The 14500-nt window shown below is 43.6% G+C and overlaps 1 protein-coding gene across 2 annotated transcripts in view; it reads left to right on the top strand.

Annotated features, from left to right (window-relative positions):
* RFX4 (regulatory factor X4) overlaps positions 1-14500 on the top strand; it is a 166884-nt gene that overhangs the window by 126304 nt on the left and 26080 nt on the right. For both annotated transcript variants that reach the window (XM_032645833.1, XM_032645834.1), the window contains 3 exons: positions 153-297; positions 4841-4935; positions 5354-5471. In XM_032645833.1, coding sequence (XP_032501724.1) covers positions 153-297; positions 4841-4935; positions 5354-5471 — 358 coding nt within the window. The remainder of the gene's footprint in view (positions 1-152; positions 298-4840; positions 4936-5353; positions 5472-14500) is intronic.

Here is a 14500-nt window from a genome sequence, read left to right as displayed (position 1 = left end):
AGTTATAGACTCATCATCTGAGTTTTCTTGAATTTCAGAGTACTTTGCAAAGTACCATAAACAGATTCATTAAAAAGAACTAAAAGGAAATAAAGGAAGGGGTTTTAACCTAACAACCCATGAGCTAATGAGTTGATTGGATTGGATTCCAGGCATCTCGAACAGTGATCCACAGTGCAGACATCACATTCCAAATGCTGGAAGACTGGAGGAACGTGGACCTCAACAGCATCACCAAGCAAACCCTCTACACCATGGAAGACACTCGAGATGAGCACCGGAAGCTCATAATCCAGTGTAAGATGCTCTACCAGGGCGTGTGTCTTTTTATTTGTTTAAAAAGAAAGAAAGAGTATCTTGGTACATAATTAGGTGGCATTCCCACCCTGTCCTTGTCCCTGGGATCCCATCCCCTCTCTTGTTCCTGTTAGATGGGTCAGCCTAGATGGAGGGGCTAGCTGATTTACAAGGACATGGGTCAACCTTGCTGGAGACATTGGGTGCTGGGGCATTGGGCAGCACACAGTGTCAGGCCAAAGGCCCCACCCGTGACCCTCAATGCCAGGTGCTGTTCCCTAGGTGGCATCAACAAATGAGGACAAAAGCTTGCTGCCTCTCTCAGTGTATGTCATTATGTCAGCCTGGAGGCAGCTGGAAATCCCACCTACTTTTCTGTGGAGGGTCACGGGCGTCAGCCCACCTATTTACTGGCAGGTGAACCTCTCAATCGTAGTAGATGTTTGAGAAGGGGATGGAAGGTGATTCACTTCTGTGAATACATGTTCACGCCCCTGTGGATAAAGATGGTGAGAGTACCGCTCCAGGTATTATCCTGATGTGGTCGGGTTGCTCTTCTCAGCAGCAGAGGACACAGAAGGCCAGAGAACACCACCATTCTTAGCACATCTGTGCTGTTCCTCAACGGCCCATCACAGCCTCTGCCCAGGGAATCCCCTGGACCAGGGTCTGTTGGCTCCTTCCTTATTTTGCTCAGACGTCGCTTCTTGTGCCTCGGGGGAAGGGAGCGTGAGGACAGAGCGTGAGGACAGAGTCCGGCCCCATTAGCTCTTGGAAAGCTTGGTGCTGAGGCTGTGCTGGATGTGGGGGATATGGCAGCAGCTGTGCCTTCTGGATGGGGTGAGGCCCAAGGCCCTAATAGTGACATTCAGGAAGCTGCAGAGTGGCTGTCCCCCACCCCGAGAAGAGGGGCCTACTCTTCTGAGAGCCCCAAGCCCCTTAGGTTTCCACTACACCCCCTCAACACTGTTGCCCTGAAGGCAAACTTTCTTCATCCAGCCTAAGCATGTCATGTTTATAAACAGAGTTCTCTAAGATGTTCCTATTAGAGACCTCTTTTCAAAAACAAATGGAGCAGCTGAAGCACTGGATCACGTGGACCTTCCCTGGGGCTTCTTCTTTCCTAGTGACCCCAGAGCTCCTCTCAGGCTCTTATTTCTCCCTGTGCAACAGCCTCCAGCCTACTTCCCCCGGTTAAGAATTTTAGAGATTGTCACAAATAATAATTCAGCTGATAGAGTGCCTAGTTTATGCCAGGTCCTGTGTCATGATCTCAATCTCCACATCAACCCTTTGGGGAAGATTCACTTATCAGCCCCATATTACAGATGAGAAAACTGAGCCCCAGAGAGGTGGTAAACCTTTCCCAAGGTAGCAGAGCTAGACCTGGAACCCAGGTCTAGTTTTGGTGTCACTGCCATGCACTAGTGCATGCCAGAGGAGAAAAAAATTACGAGATGTGGGCAAGCTTTAGAGGTTCCAGGATCTTTCCAAGTGCTTACAATCATGCTTCCTGTTCTGTTTTTCCTTCTGGAAGGCAATGGAAAGCATGGCTAAGAGCCCCCTAACAGTGCTAGCTATACTCCTGATGGCCATGTCCCCAGGGCCTCACACAGGGCCAGGGGTAGAGGCGGGGGCCAGCAATGTTTGTGGAGGACCAAATAGATGGGTGGAAGCCCAGAATGATCCAACTTCCTGGTTCTGCTAACCACTCCTAGCAGCATTAGACTCAGCTCTCTTCTCCCCTCAGCACCTTTCATGGGGGGAAGAAAATGTGACCCAGACTCATAAGGAAAAATACAATCACCATTGCTTGTTTTAGGGACCAGGCTCTGAGCCTTTGCTGGAGCAGCACGAAGGTCACTGCTGCTTCTCCAAGAAAGAACCTTTTGGGGCTTTCTCTTCTGGCTTTCTTAGGCTGGGGGAAGAATGTTGTCCTTTATTTTTTTTCATTTTTTATTTTTATTTTTTGCGGTACGCGGGCCTCTCACTGTTGTGGCCTCTCCCGTTGCGGAGCACAGGATCTGGACGCGCAGGCTCAGCGGCCACGGCTCACGGGCCCAGCCGCTCCGTGGCATGTGGGATCCTCCCGGACCGGGGCACGAACCCATGTCCCCTGCATTGGCAGGCGTACTCTCAACCACTGCGCCACCAGGGAAGCCCAGAATGTTGTCCTTTAAATCTGTGATTGTATTCTTCTAGAGGAAGGGAGTCATAATGAGGTTCAGTGCAACCCACCTGGTACTTAGTGAATGCCTGTCCTGGGTCTAGCACTGTGTTAAGACGCTGAGCAAAGAGCAGTGAATAAGATGGACACTGCCCTTGCCACGTGGAGCTTAGAGCTAACGGCAAATCAGAAGTTGAACAAGTAATTTCCAAATGGTTGCATTTTACCAAAGAGGACATACTATGTGATGCAGTGCCGGGATGAGGGGGATTGAGGAAGCCTGAAGGCAGGTGGCCTGGCACGCGGGTGTCATCCTTGCTCCTTCCAGACAGCTGGGAAGTAAGTTCCTGAACACAATGAGCTGGACCAAAGGTCGGTTTGAATAGGACTAGGGGCACCTGTGTGCTGCACCCTCCTTTCCTTACAACCAGTTGACAAGTCTGCGGATTCTTGCTTTAGGGGGTTACCATCACATCCATGATGTAGATGCTGGCTGGGGATGCCTGGCTTACCTTAAATTAAAAAGTACACATTGGGACTTGAGCAGGATGATTAGAATGAGTCTTAAGTGGTGCTGTGGTAAGAGCATGCAGTTGGGATGCCTGACAGACCTTGATTCAAACCCTGGCTCTGGTGCGCTGTGACCTCGGCTTCCAAATCTGTAAAATGGGGATAACGCAAAAGGATTAAATGGGACAATGTGCGCCACATACCTGGTACACAGCGTAGAGCTAGTGTAGAGAAGAGGTTGGGAGGCAAGCGCTTGAGTCAGGCTGTGTTTGAAACTTGCCTCTGCCATTAACCAGCTGTGAAAGTCACTCATCTCTGTGTGCCTCTTTTGCCTCATTTGTCAAAAGGCTGGGTGTGTGTGAGGGGGTAATAATAGTACCTACCTCCATGGGCCGTTCATCCTTTCAACAAACATTTGAGCAACTACTGTGTACCAGGCACTGTTCTAGGTCCTGGCCTCATGACATTCACATTCTAGGGGTAGTCTAAGGTCAGAGTGTGCCCGTAGAAAACATTTTAGGAGAGTGCCTGGCATGCGGCAAGCACTCAGTCAATGTTGGCAGTTAGCACTTTCATTGCCATCTCAATCATTATCATCACGGGTTGAAGCACAGTGTCTCAGACGCACAGGCAGTGCCGTGAAGAGTGAAGGAACACCAGAGGGAAAGTCAGAGACTGGGTTCCAGTTCCTGCTCTCCCACCAACTCACCCTCTGACTCTGGCGGGGTCATCTGATCTCTAAGACATAGCTTCCTCACCTATAAAATGAGACAGATCAACTAAATGGGTTTTGTAAAGTCCTTTCTCATTCTAAAGTATATGTTTTCGGGTCCTGGAAGCTGACCTCTTGCAGCAGTTATCAGTTAAGTACAATAGAGCAGATTGGCCAGTCCTGGAAAATGGGACAACAGAAGCTGCCCAGAGAAATGAAAACTGTAGGAACATGTGAATCCTGAATTGTGGTTTGATTTATTGAGCTTCACATACAAAAACACAAAGAAATGTCATAAGAGGAGATGTTCCAGACTGGAGATCACCACAGCAATGTTTCTACTTTCTGCAGTGCTTCACTGATTACAGAGTCCTTCTATATTCAATGATTTGACTTGTACCTGAAGGCAGGTTGTAAAATGATATGATGACCCTCCTTTGACCAGAATGGAAACTGGAGGGCACAGTGATGGTTTCCTTGACACAAATGTTTATTGAGCGTCTGCTACGTGTCAAGCACTGAGAGGCTGGTTAGGCTGCTTGTCCAGTATGATTGTGGTTCAGAAACATTTGAACGGTCAAATGTGCCTTACCACGGGGCAGAGAGCAAGAGAGCAGCAGTGCGTCTCCCCTGTCATGCAAGCAGGTGCGTACTGGACAAGAGCTACAGCACAGGTAATGTGCCAGCTAATAAAGCTGTCAGGCAAAGAAGTAGCAGGGGGACACACCCATGCACACCCCTAACTATAGCAGTGTTCTTAGTGATACAGTGAAGGTAGAATGCAAATAGTAAAGTGCTGTGAAAGTACAGAGGGAGAGTGATCAGTTCTGCCGGCAAGGGGCATGGGAGGGTAAATAGGATTTCATCGGAGGATCATTTCAGCTGTTTCATGACAGACTAAACAGTCTAAGCAGAGGGAACTGCCTGAGAAAAGCGGGGATGGCAAGTAACCCGGGGTGGCCAGGGCTTAAAGTGTTCACAGGCACGGAAGATGAGCCTGGAAAGGTGAGTTGGGGTGTATTCTCTAAATCCTTGAATGCCCTGCTAAGACTTTGGAGCTTTTTATTTTATTCCGTTGTATTTCTTTGTTCTTTTAACACCTGTGTGTGTTTAAACACAACTGCATGGTGTGTGGGGTCTCCTCTGTTTGACAGTGTATCAGGAGTTTGACCATCTCCTGGAGGAGCAGTCTCCCATCGAGTCCTACATCGAGTGGCTGGACACCATGGTGGACCGGTGTGTTGTGAAGGTTGGTAAGCCGAAGCGGAAGGTTCAGGCCCGGGTATGGCAGCCCATCACTCGCCTTGATGGCGCTTGGGTAATACAGAGCCCCGCAGTGAGCTAGCTGAGTGTTTCCTCGGCAGCCTTGGAGCCCTAGGGATACAAGGAGAGGCCTGCGCCCCCCTCAGGAGTGGGGGAGGGGTGCGTCACGAGGCAGGACTCTGAGTCTCCCTCCCCTGGTTCAACCAGGTCAGCATCTCTCTTAGCGGTTGTATGTGTTGAGTCTCGACATAAGATTTCATTTCTTAAAGTGTATTTTTGCTGTTAAAAATAAAAAGTCTATAACATTGAACTTAGAGACCCGAAGCCTTCCTGTCATTTCAATAAGAAACAGTAATAAATGAAGGTCAAATCAACCACGCATACAGCCGTTCACTCTCTTGTAGGTGGCTGCCAAGAGGCAAGGGTCCTTGAAGAAGGTGGCCCAGCAGTTCCTCTTGATGTGGTCCTGTTTTGGCACAAGGGTGATCCGGGACATGACCTTGCACAGTGCCCCCAGCTTCGGTAAGGCCACCCCAGCCCTCCCCACATCCAAACACGTCTTCTCTGGGCTCCATGTACCAAGTCCATCTCTCCGGAGTCAGGCATGGTCTTGCTGTCTCTGAGACCACAAGGACATCACCCGGAAACATTCTCTGTTCTGGGGGGACACGATATTGTTAGGACTTTCGGGGAGAAAGATGGCATTGCACGCTAAAGGAGAAGTATACATATCTGAAAATGGGAGGCTTGCACACAGATAACATTATTTGAGTTTAAAGAGGAGTAAGTAGCAGTGGCTGTGCTCTCCTTTTTCTGGAAGTCCCCAGTCGTGGCTGCTTCCACTGGTCTATTTTGCCAAATTTCATAGTGTGGATTTGCCAAGACTGGGCACATGAAGAAGCCTCCGAGGCCAAAATTTGCAAACGGCTTGATTGACAGGCCAGTGGTGGGTAAAGTTTTCTTTGATAACGTGCCCCAGTGTGATCCCCAGTAAATGACTTTTGCATTCATTTTCCCTTTTGTTTCACTGACCCCTTGGGTTTTCATCACCTCCAGGACACAGCCCTACCCCAAGTCCTTGTCTCCTGTTTTCCAGTTTAACGGGACTTGAAATCTCTGACCGGAGGTGCTTACAGTAGTCTCTGCGGGCAGGAACCTAATCACCGACTTGGGGTGAATGCCATTTTTCACTGGAAAGAATGGCATACGCATTGAGTCCAGGTCATCATTAGCAAAGTGAGGTGGAACTTTAAGGCATTATCCAGACATTTGACATCTCAAAACACTTTGGCCTCAGTTTTCTAGGCATTTCGGCAAAGGGCTGTTGGTGAATTTTCTGGGTAATTGCCTCAGTTCTCTGTTTTACTTTGCAAGTAGAGATGTGGTTTTGCTCCTCATTATCTCCAATTAAGCCAATCAGCTCTGGGTTTTGCTCTGGGTTTAATTTGACACTTTTCCATCTAGCTTTTTATGGTCTTGTCACTATTTCCCAGTTGTGCTATACAATGCAGTGAATATGTGGTGAAACAAAGAAGGCACTATTTTTTCTAAACAGCTCTGTCCATGAAAGACTGTGTTTACCCAATTGGAGAAGCGTTTTGTTGTGGAGTTCTTTAATCTCAGCATTGGGAAGTTCTCTGAACCTGCCTGCACCATGGCTACAGATGGAAATTCTCTTTGAGCTGTATATGGAAATGCTCTGGTGACTGCTACCTGGGCAGTGCCACCAGGCATGGCATTTTGATGACTTCCAGTTCAGCATAGTTAGTGTTAGCACATGTTACCTCTGGCTCTGGGAAGATCATTTGTGCATAACTGCTTTCAGTTAAGCTGATGGGTAAAAAATATTCGAGATTTTTTTCATTGCTTCAGAAATCAAAGAAGAACGATACCTCACAAATAAGTATATATACATCCACAAAGCAAGCACCCTTTCCTTGTTTTATATCTTATTCTTCAAGTTGCTGATTCTTATACTGACTGTATATTATCAAACACCCTTCATTAGACAGGGAAAGTAGTCTATGTTGTAATAGCCTTTGAAATCCATTTGTATGTACTAAGTTAACAGTCAATGTTATGGACAGTAGAACAATTAGAATAGGTTGAATTTATTACTAAGAAATATTATTCCTTAAAATGTGTTTATTTCTTTTTGAACCACACACATTCTAGGATACACTGGAAACTCAGGCAAATGGCAAAAACGGCCACAAATCTTTTAGAAAAGGAAAGAAAAAAGATATTAACCCAATTTCACTTTTACAGTATTTTTCAACCCTGAACAGATGGAAATAATACCTGTCTCCAAGTCCATTTAGCAAACTATCTGAAATGGTCCCGCTCATCCGACGCATTGTTGAGTTTTACAGCTTGGGGTGACAGGCAAGTTGAAAGAATTTGCGGCAGACAAAAGCCCAGCTCCCCCTTTCTGCCTGTATATGTCAAAGACACAGTTGGTGGTTGTGTTTGGGTCATGTGTTCCCTGTATAAAAACAGCTAATTAGGAAAAAGAGCCCTCTGTTCCCTGGCCCCTCCCCCAACCACAGGGACCAGCTCTATATATCTTATAACTCCCACACGATCCTGGTAGCTGTGAATGGTGCAGGGTTTGTATGTCCGAGTAGCAGGCTGACCGTCACAATGATCGTGCGGAATATCACAATGATCCCGCGGGGGGACTCTATCACCTCTTCGCAGAACAGCCTCTTTCAAAGGTGGTTGACTCCTTTCTTCTCCGTAATTCCTTTTCACTCTTTTCTCCCTAATTCCTTTTCACTGAAAGAGCCTATGCGGTGAACTAAAGTAGCCAGACTTTCTTTCTCTGCTGCAAGCAGCACTTTTCTAGCAAAATTAGTCAGCAAAGGTAGGGTAGCAGGCAATGAACTTTTCATCCTAATGGGGCTGAGGAAACTAGAGGTTCTATTTAAAAAAAGCAACAACAACATATTTTCAGTTGACTGCTCTGATTTTAGTTCGTAGGATACCTGGATCCCAAGTCAGTGCAGGTGCCTTTACCTTTCACTATGGGTTTTTACCAGATGCCCCTGTTTCACTGTTAGGAACATCCGGAAGGCAACAATAGTTCCTGGAAGTGCTTCAGCATGAAATGCTGTGAAAGGCTGCCTCGGGTTTGATGGCTAAGGGGGCAGGGCTACATATCATTTCCCAGGTTTTCACCTTTTTACACGCTTGTTTTCTGGCCTAGCATCAAAGCTCACCCACTCGGGCAGGGCCGGGGAGGCCACATGGGATCAACTCCCAGGCCAAGTGACCATGACGGACGGAGCCTCCAGACTGCTTCTCAGTGTTTCGATGTCCTGGCCTGGCTCTCTTACCCAGAACCTGCTAAATTGCAGAATCTTAACATTCAAAATGTCTCTCAGGCCCCCTCCAAGCACCAGGAGGCAGGAATTGCTTTCCCTGCATTCGGGAGAAGAAGCAAGAGACCCAGCGAGGAGAGGGGGCTTGCCCAGGATGCACAGCAAACTAAGCTGAGCTCCCCTGGGGATCTATCCCATGCTAGAGCCACACTGCCAAGGCCTCTTGTAACTTCCTTCAGCTGAATAGTAATAAGAAAAGCAAAGTAACGTTTATTCAGGGCCTAGTGTACACTAGGCATAACATTAGGCACTTCCCCGTTTAATTCTCACAACAACTTATGAGGTCCACTATTACTGCCCTCAATATAACAGACAAGGAAGTCGTGATAGAACATGAAGCAAAGGCAGGATAATGCCACTCTTTATAACAAATGTGTAGGAAGCACATAGAACCATTTAATTCTCACATCAACTCTGCAAGGCAGATAATAACAGGTACCTTTTTACTGAGTTGGAGAATTTTCTTGCCCAAAATCAATATGGCAAGTGGCAGAGCTCTGTTTCAAAATCAGATGTGCATGACCACAAAACCCATGCTTTTTCAATTCCCACAATTGAGACAAATACCCTGGGCTCAGACGCATGGCACAAAAAGGCTAGACAAATTTGTTTACCCCTCATTGATGGTTTTTCTAAAACCATATTGATAGAGTAAAAAATTTTTTAAGCTATGAGAGAAAAGAACAATAATTAGACTATCATGAGTAATAAGAGATGCCAGAAGACAATGGAATAATATCTTTTAAGTGCTGAGAACAAAGAACTGTCAACCATTATTCAAGAGTGAGGGCAAAGCAAAGACATATTCAGTTATACAAAAACTAAGAGAACTATATGGCACCCGTAGAACTTCACTTAAATAAAATTAAAGGATGGGGGCTTCCCTGGTGGCGCAGTGGTTGAGAGTCCGCCTGCCGATGCAGGGGACACGGGTTCATGCCCCGGTCCGGGAAGATCCCACATGCGCGGAGCGGCTGGGCCCATGAGCCATAGCCGCTGAGCCTGTGCGTCCGGAACCTGTGCTCCGCAACGGGAGAGGCCACAACAGTGAGAGGCCCGCGAACCGCAAAAAAAAAGAAAAATTAAAGAATGGATTTCAAGAAGAAGAAAAATAAAACCATAGCTAAGGTCTGGGATACAAGAAACAACAATGTTCTAGTTATTGTTGTTGTTTAACAAAAGTGTCGTGGTTTAAAACAGTATTATGCTTACAGATTCTATGGGTCAGGAATTTGGACAGGGTCCAGCGGGGATGGCTTGTCTCTGTTCTATGATGTCTGGGACCTCGGAGGGGAAGACTCAAAAGCTGGAGTTCATCAACGGCTGGAGGCTGGCATCCTCTGGAAGCTTTTTCCCTCACATGTCTGGTGCCTGAGCTGGGATGACTTGAACACTAGGACTGCCGATTGGAGTGTGTTCAGGTGGCCTCTCCATGTGGCTCAATTTCCTCACCACACAGTGGCCTCTGACCAGTTGAACCTCTCACATGGAAGCTTAGGCCCCATGAGTGAGTGTGCCGAGGGGGGAGCCGCATTGCCTTTATGACCCAATCTCAGAAGTGAAAGTTTCGCTCCCCCTTACTCTGTTGATCAAAGCAGTCACAAACCTACCAAGATTGAAGGAAGTGCATAGACACCCCCGCCACAATTTTCCCAGGAAGGAGTGTCAAAGAATTTGGGAACCCTGTTTTAAGATGAGAGAAATTTTAAAATATATAAGCAAATTTAATTAACTTTTGGTTGTAATTTAAAAACGAATTTGTGTGTGTTTCAAGAAGGTAAAACCAAATTCCAGGAAACAATAAAACACAGGGTAGTTGGGAGAGAATCTTTAAGGAATAGTTAACACATGCTAAGGTCTTTGTCTTGAAATACTAAATAACTGTAGAATTTGTTGAAAAAAATTTATAGTTTGGATTTAATAGATGTTTGGATATATGATCATCACTAAAAGAATAGAATCATAAGTTACCAAAGAAAAATGGAAAAATGTGAAAACTTAAATGGCAAGAATTGAGAAGATAAAAGAAGCTTAGAAAAAGGATCGTAAACTCAAAATATGAAACAGGATGCTAGAAATAAGATCAAATAATAACCACAGTAAATGAAAAGGTCTCTTCCCTCAATAAACATCAGGCATAAATTGCAACGTTTACTAAACTTTTAAGAAGCATAAAATCCTTAGTTTATGAAAATGAACATGAAAACAAAAGAAGGAAAGCTGTACAGTTAATTTTATGAAGCTAATATAATCTCAGTTTCAAAATCTTGGAAGAGCTGTAGAAGAAAAGAATATTATGACTCAACCACACATAAATATAGATGAAAACATTCTAAATAAAATACTAGCAGATCAAATCCAGGGCAAATTTCTTTTTAAATCATGGTTAATGAGGCCTATGCCAAGAATTCAAGTGTGATTCAAAGTCAGAAAATTACTATTTAACATACTGCATTAACAAATTAAAAGAGAAAAGTCATATGTTCATCTCTATCGATACAAAGGAAAAATGTATTCGATACAGTTCAGCTTTCAAGTATAATTTTTAAAAACTCTTGGCAAACTAGGAATAGAAGGGTATTTATTTAATATGTTAAACAGCATTCAAAAATCTGCAGAAAACAATATACCAAATGGTGAAACTTTAGAAGTTTTCCCATTCCCATCATGAATAAGACACAAATGCCTTCTAATGCTGTTTCTGATAGATACATACTGGAGGTCCTAGCCAATGCAATAAGAAGAGGAAATGAAATATAAGAATTGGAAAGGAAAACACAAAATTGTCTTTATTTCTAGACATGTCATGATGGCTGACAAGAAAAAGAGAATCTACAAACTAATAGAACAAATAAGAATTCAGGCAGGTTACTGAATTCAGTTTTTAAAAAATCATTTACATTCTTACCATTAACTAGAAAATATCTATCTCTATGTATCTATATATCTATATCTATATATCCCATTCACAATAGCAATAGAAATGTGCCCAGAAAAAAATTCTAACAAAAATTATTTTAAGACCTTCAAGGAAAAAAATTTTAAAATATTACTGAAATATACCCTGTTCATATCTGGAAAAGGATATGCCCTTCAAATATATAAATCAATTGGAATTTCCATCTGGTTCTTAACTTTTTCTTCCTTTGATTTTGAAAATCTGATGTTAAAATTCATATAGAAAAGCAAAAGGCTGAGTAATAAAGAACAGGTATAGGGACTTGCTTACCTGATGTTCAGGTTTATTAAGGAGTAAGACAATGTGGTCATCTAACAGTGCTAGACAAAGAGTAGTGAAACAGCAGAGATGCCCAAGACAGGCTGACATGAAACTTGTCTTTGCCTCATCAAATTCTTGCCTTTCTGTCTCAACAAGAGGATTGTACAGATGATCTGTGTGACAGAGATATGGCATTAAAAATCAGTGGACAAAGGTTCTGGGACACGCATTTTAGGATAAATAAAATAAAATTAGACCCCTTCCCTAGAAACAATTTTCCCCTTCTGAAAAGAAACATCTAAATGAAAAAAAAAAAAACCTTTTAGAAGAAAATATGGATGATAAGTTTATGACTTTGGAATAGGAAATTATTTCTTTAAAAAAGTACCAAAAAGGATAAATCATAAGGAAAGTATTGGCAAAGTTGACTGCACTCGGATTTTAAACTTCTTTTTAATAAGCACAACATAGACAAAATTAAAAGATAAAAGCCACAGAGGGAATTCCCTGGTGGTCCAGTGGTTAGGACTCCACACTTCCACTGCCGAGGGCCTGGGTTCGATCCCTGGTCAGGGAACTAAGATCCCACAAGTCGCATGGTGTGGCCAAAAAAAAAAAAAAAAAAAAAGCCACAGAAAGGGGGAAGATATTTTGCAATGCATATAATGAACAAAGTATTAATATCCAGAATATATGATAAATCCCTCTAAATACATTTTTAAAAGACAAATACCCCATTAGAAAAATGGGCAAAGAATATGAATAGTTCACAGAAGAGGAAATTCAGATGGGCAATATCATATGAAAAGAGGTGGACCTTTCTAGTAATTAGGGTACTGCAACTTATAAAGACAATAACATTTCATACCCTTCAGATGGCAAATACTGTATTTCCTACGCTACCAGTAAGGATGTAGAAGATTTTGGTGAGCAGCGTGGCACTATCTCGTTAAGACTTAAGATTGCAGGTGCTCTTGGACCCACTGATTCCACCTCTGGTCCTAGAGCCAGGTATTTTTTGTACCTAGGCAACAGGTACAAAAAATATTCATTAGAGCCAGTTTCCAATAGTGAAAAATGTAAATAACCTAAATTTCATCGACAGGAGAACGGACAAATAAATCGTGGCATAGTCACACAATGGCCCTTAAACAAGACCTACATGTGTCACTGTGGATAGATCTAAAAACACCCAAAGTATCAAATGCAGATTGTAGAATACTCTGTAAAGCATGGTACCATTTCTATCAAGTTTGAAAATAAAAAACAATATCATGTGTTTTTATGGATATATAAATATAGGTAGTAAGAGTATAGAAATGCATGTAAACAGTAAATACCAGATTCGAGGCAGTGATTACATCAGGGCATGAACACAGGAAGCAGAGAAGTAGGATTAAGGAAGGGAACACAGGGGGTTCATTTTTATCTTCAATTTAAAAATATGATTCAAATATGGTAAAATGTTAAAATATTATAAAGCTTGGTGTTGAGTACACTGGTGTTCATTTTTAAATTCTTTTTTTTTTTTTTTTTGGCCGTGCTGTGCAGCACGCAGGATCTTAGTTCCCCAACCAGGGATCAAACCCCTGCCCCCTGCATTGGAAGTACAGAGTCCTAACCCCTGACCACCAGGGAATTCCCTTAAAATTCTTTATACTTTTCCATATGTTTGAAACTTTTCATAAGAAAAAAGAAATGCTTTGATTCTATAAGATGCCATTAACTATGTTACCATATAACAACAACAATCTCCTTTTGTCTCTATCCTAGTACCTTTTTCCATAACGGGCTCTGATGCTCAATAGCTCTGTAACTTTAGGCAAGTGGTTTAAAATCCTCTGAGACTTCATTTCCCCCGTGTGTTAACTGAAGATAATAATACCTCCTTGGGACTTCCCTGGTGGCGCAATGGTTAAGAATCTGCCTGCCAGTGCAGGGGACTATGGGTTCGAGACCTGGTTCAGGGAGATCCCACATGCTGCAGAGCAACTAAGCCCGCAAGCCACAACTACTGAGCCTGCGTGCCACCACTCCTGAAGCCCACGCACCTAGACCCTGTGCTCCACAACAAGAGAAGTCACCGCAATGAGAAGCCCGCGCACTGCAACGAAGAGTATCCCCCGGTCGCCCCAACTAGAGAAAGCCCGCGCACAGCAACAAAGACCCAATGCAGCCAAAATATAAATAAATAAAAATAAATAAATTAAAAAATAAACCCTTCATAGTGTTGTTGGAAAATTAAAAGGGCTTAGCACAGAGCATATGGTAAGTGGTCAGTGCTTGCTCATTTGACTCATTCATCCAACAAATAACCATTGAGCCTCTACTGTGCCTGGCACTGTTCTAGACACCGGGTATAGAACAGTGGGGAAAAGAAAAAAAGATAAAAATCCCTGCATTCATGGAGCTTACAATCTAGTGTAGGGAGGCACGTGATAAAGATAAGTTCAGTATATAGTATAGCAGATGGTGTTAAGTGCTAAGGGAAGAAATAAAGCAGGAATGTTAGCTATAATTGCCTCTATCCTGTCTGTCTTTGATGTTTCTCTTTTCCTCTCCCTCTCTCCCTCCCCTGCCTCCTTCCCCTCTGCCTCTCATCAGTCTTTGTGTACCCTGGCACTGAACTGTTTGTTACCTAATAATCTTAAGGATTGATTTTTGCTAAGGACACTGTAGCTTTTGTGGAGTCAGTGACTGAGCTTTAAGTTTCCTTTGTACTCAGAGCACTTTGCACAATAGTAATAAGCAAGAAGCAGTAGCTCTACAAACTCTCCTTGTTTGAAAGATGATTGAAAATTATCAGACCAATTGGGTAACTGATCAGAGTCATTAGGAAGAGAGCTTGAAACCCCAAATCAACACTTCCCCTGGAGTACTGGCCTCCAAACCCAGCTCTGATGTCTTCTAACAGTGTGGTCTTAGGCAAGTGTCTTCACCTCAGATCT

Source organism: Phocoena sinus, chromosome 10 (genome assembly GCF_008692025.1).
Source record: "Phocoena sinus isolate mPhoSin1 chromosome 10, mPhoSin1.pri, whole genome shotgun sequence".
Lineage (NCBI taxonomy): Eukaryota > Metazoa > Chordata > Mammalia > Artiodactyla > Phocoenidae > Phocoena > Phocoena sinus.
The sequence above is the reverse complement of the archived record's forward strand: the minus strand, read 5'-3'. Positions and strand labels throughout refer to the sequence as shown.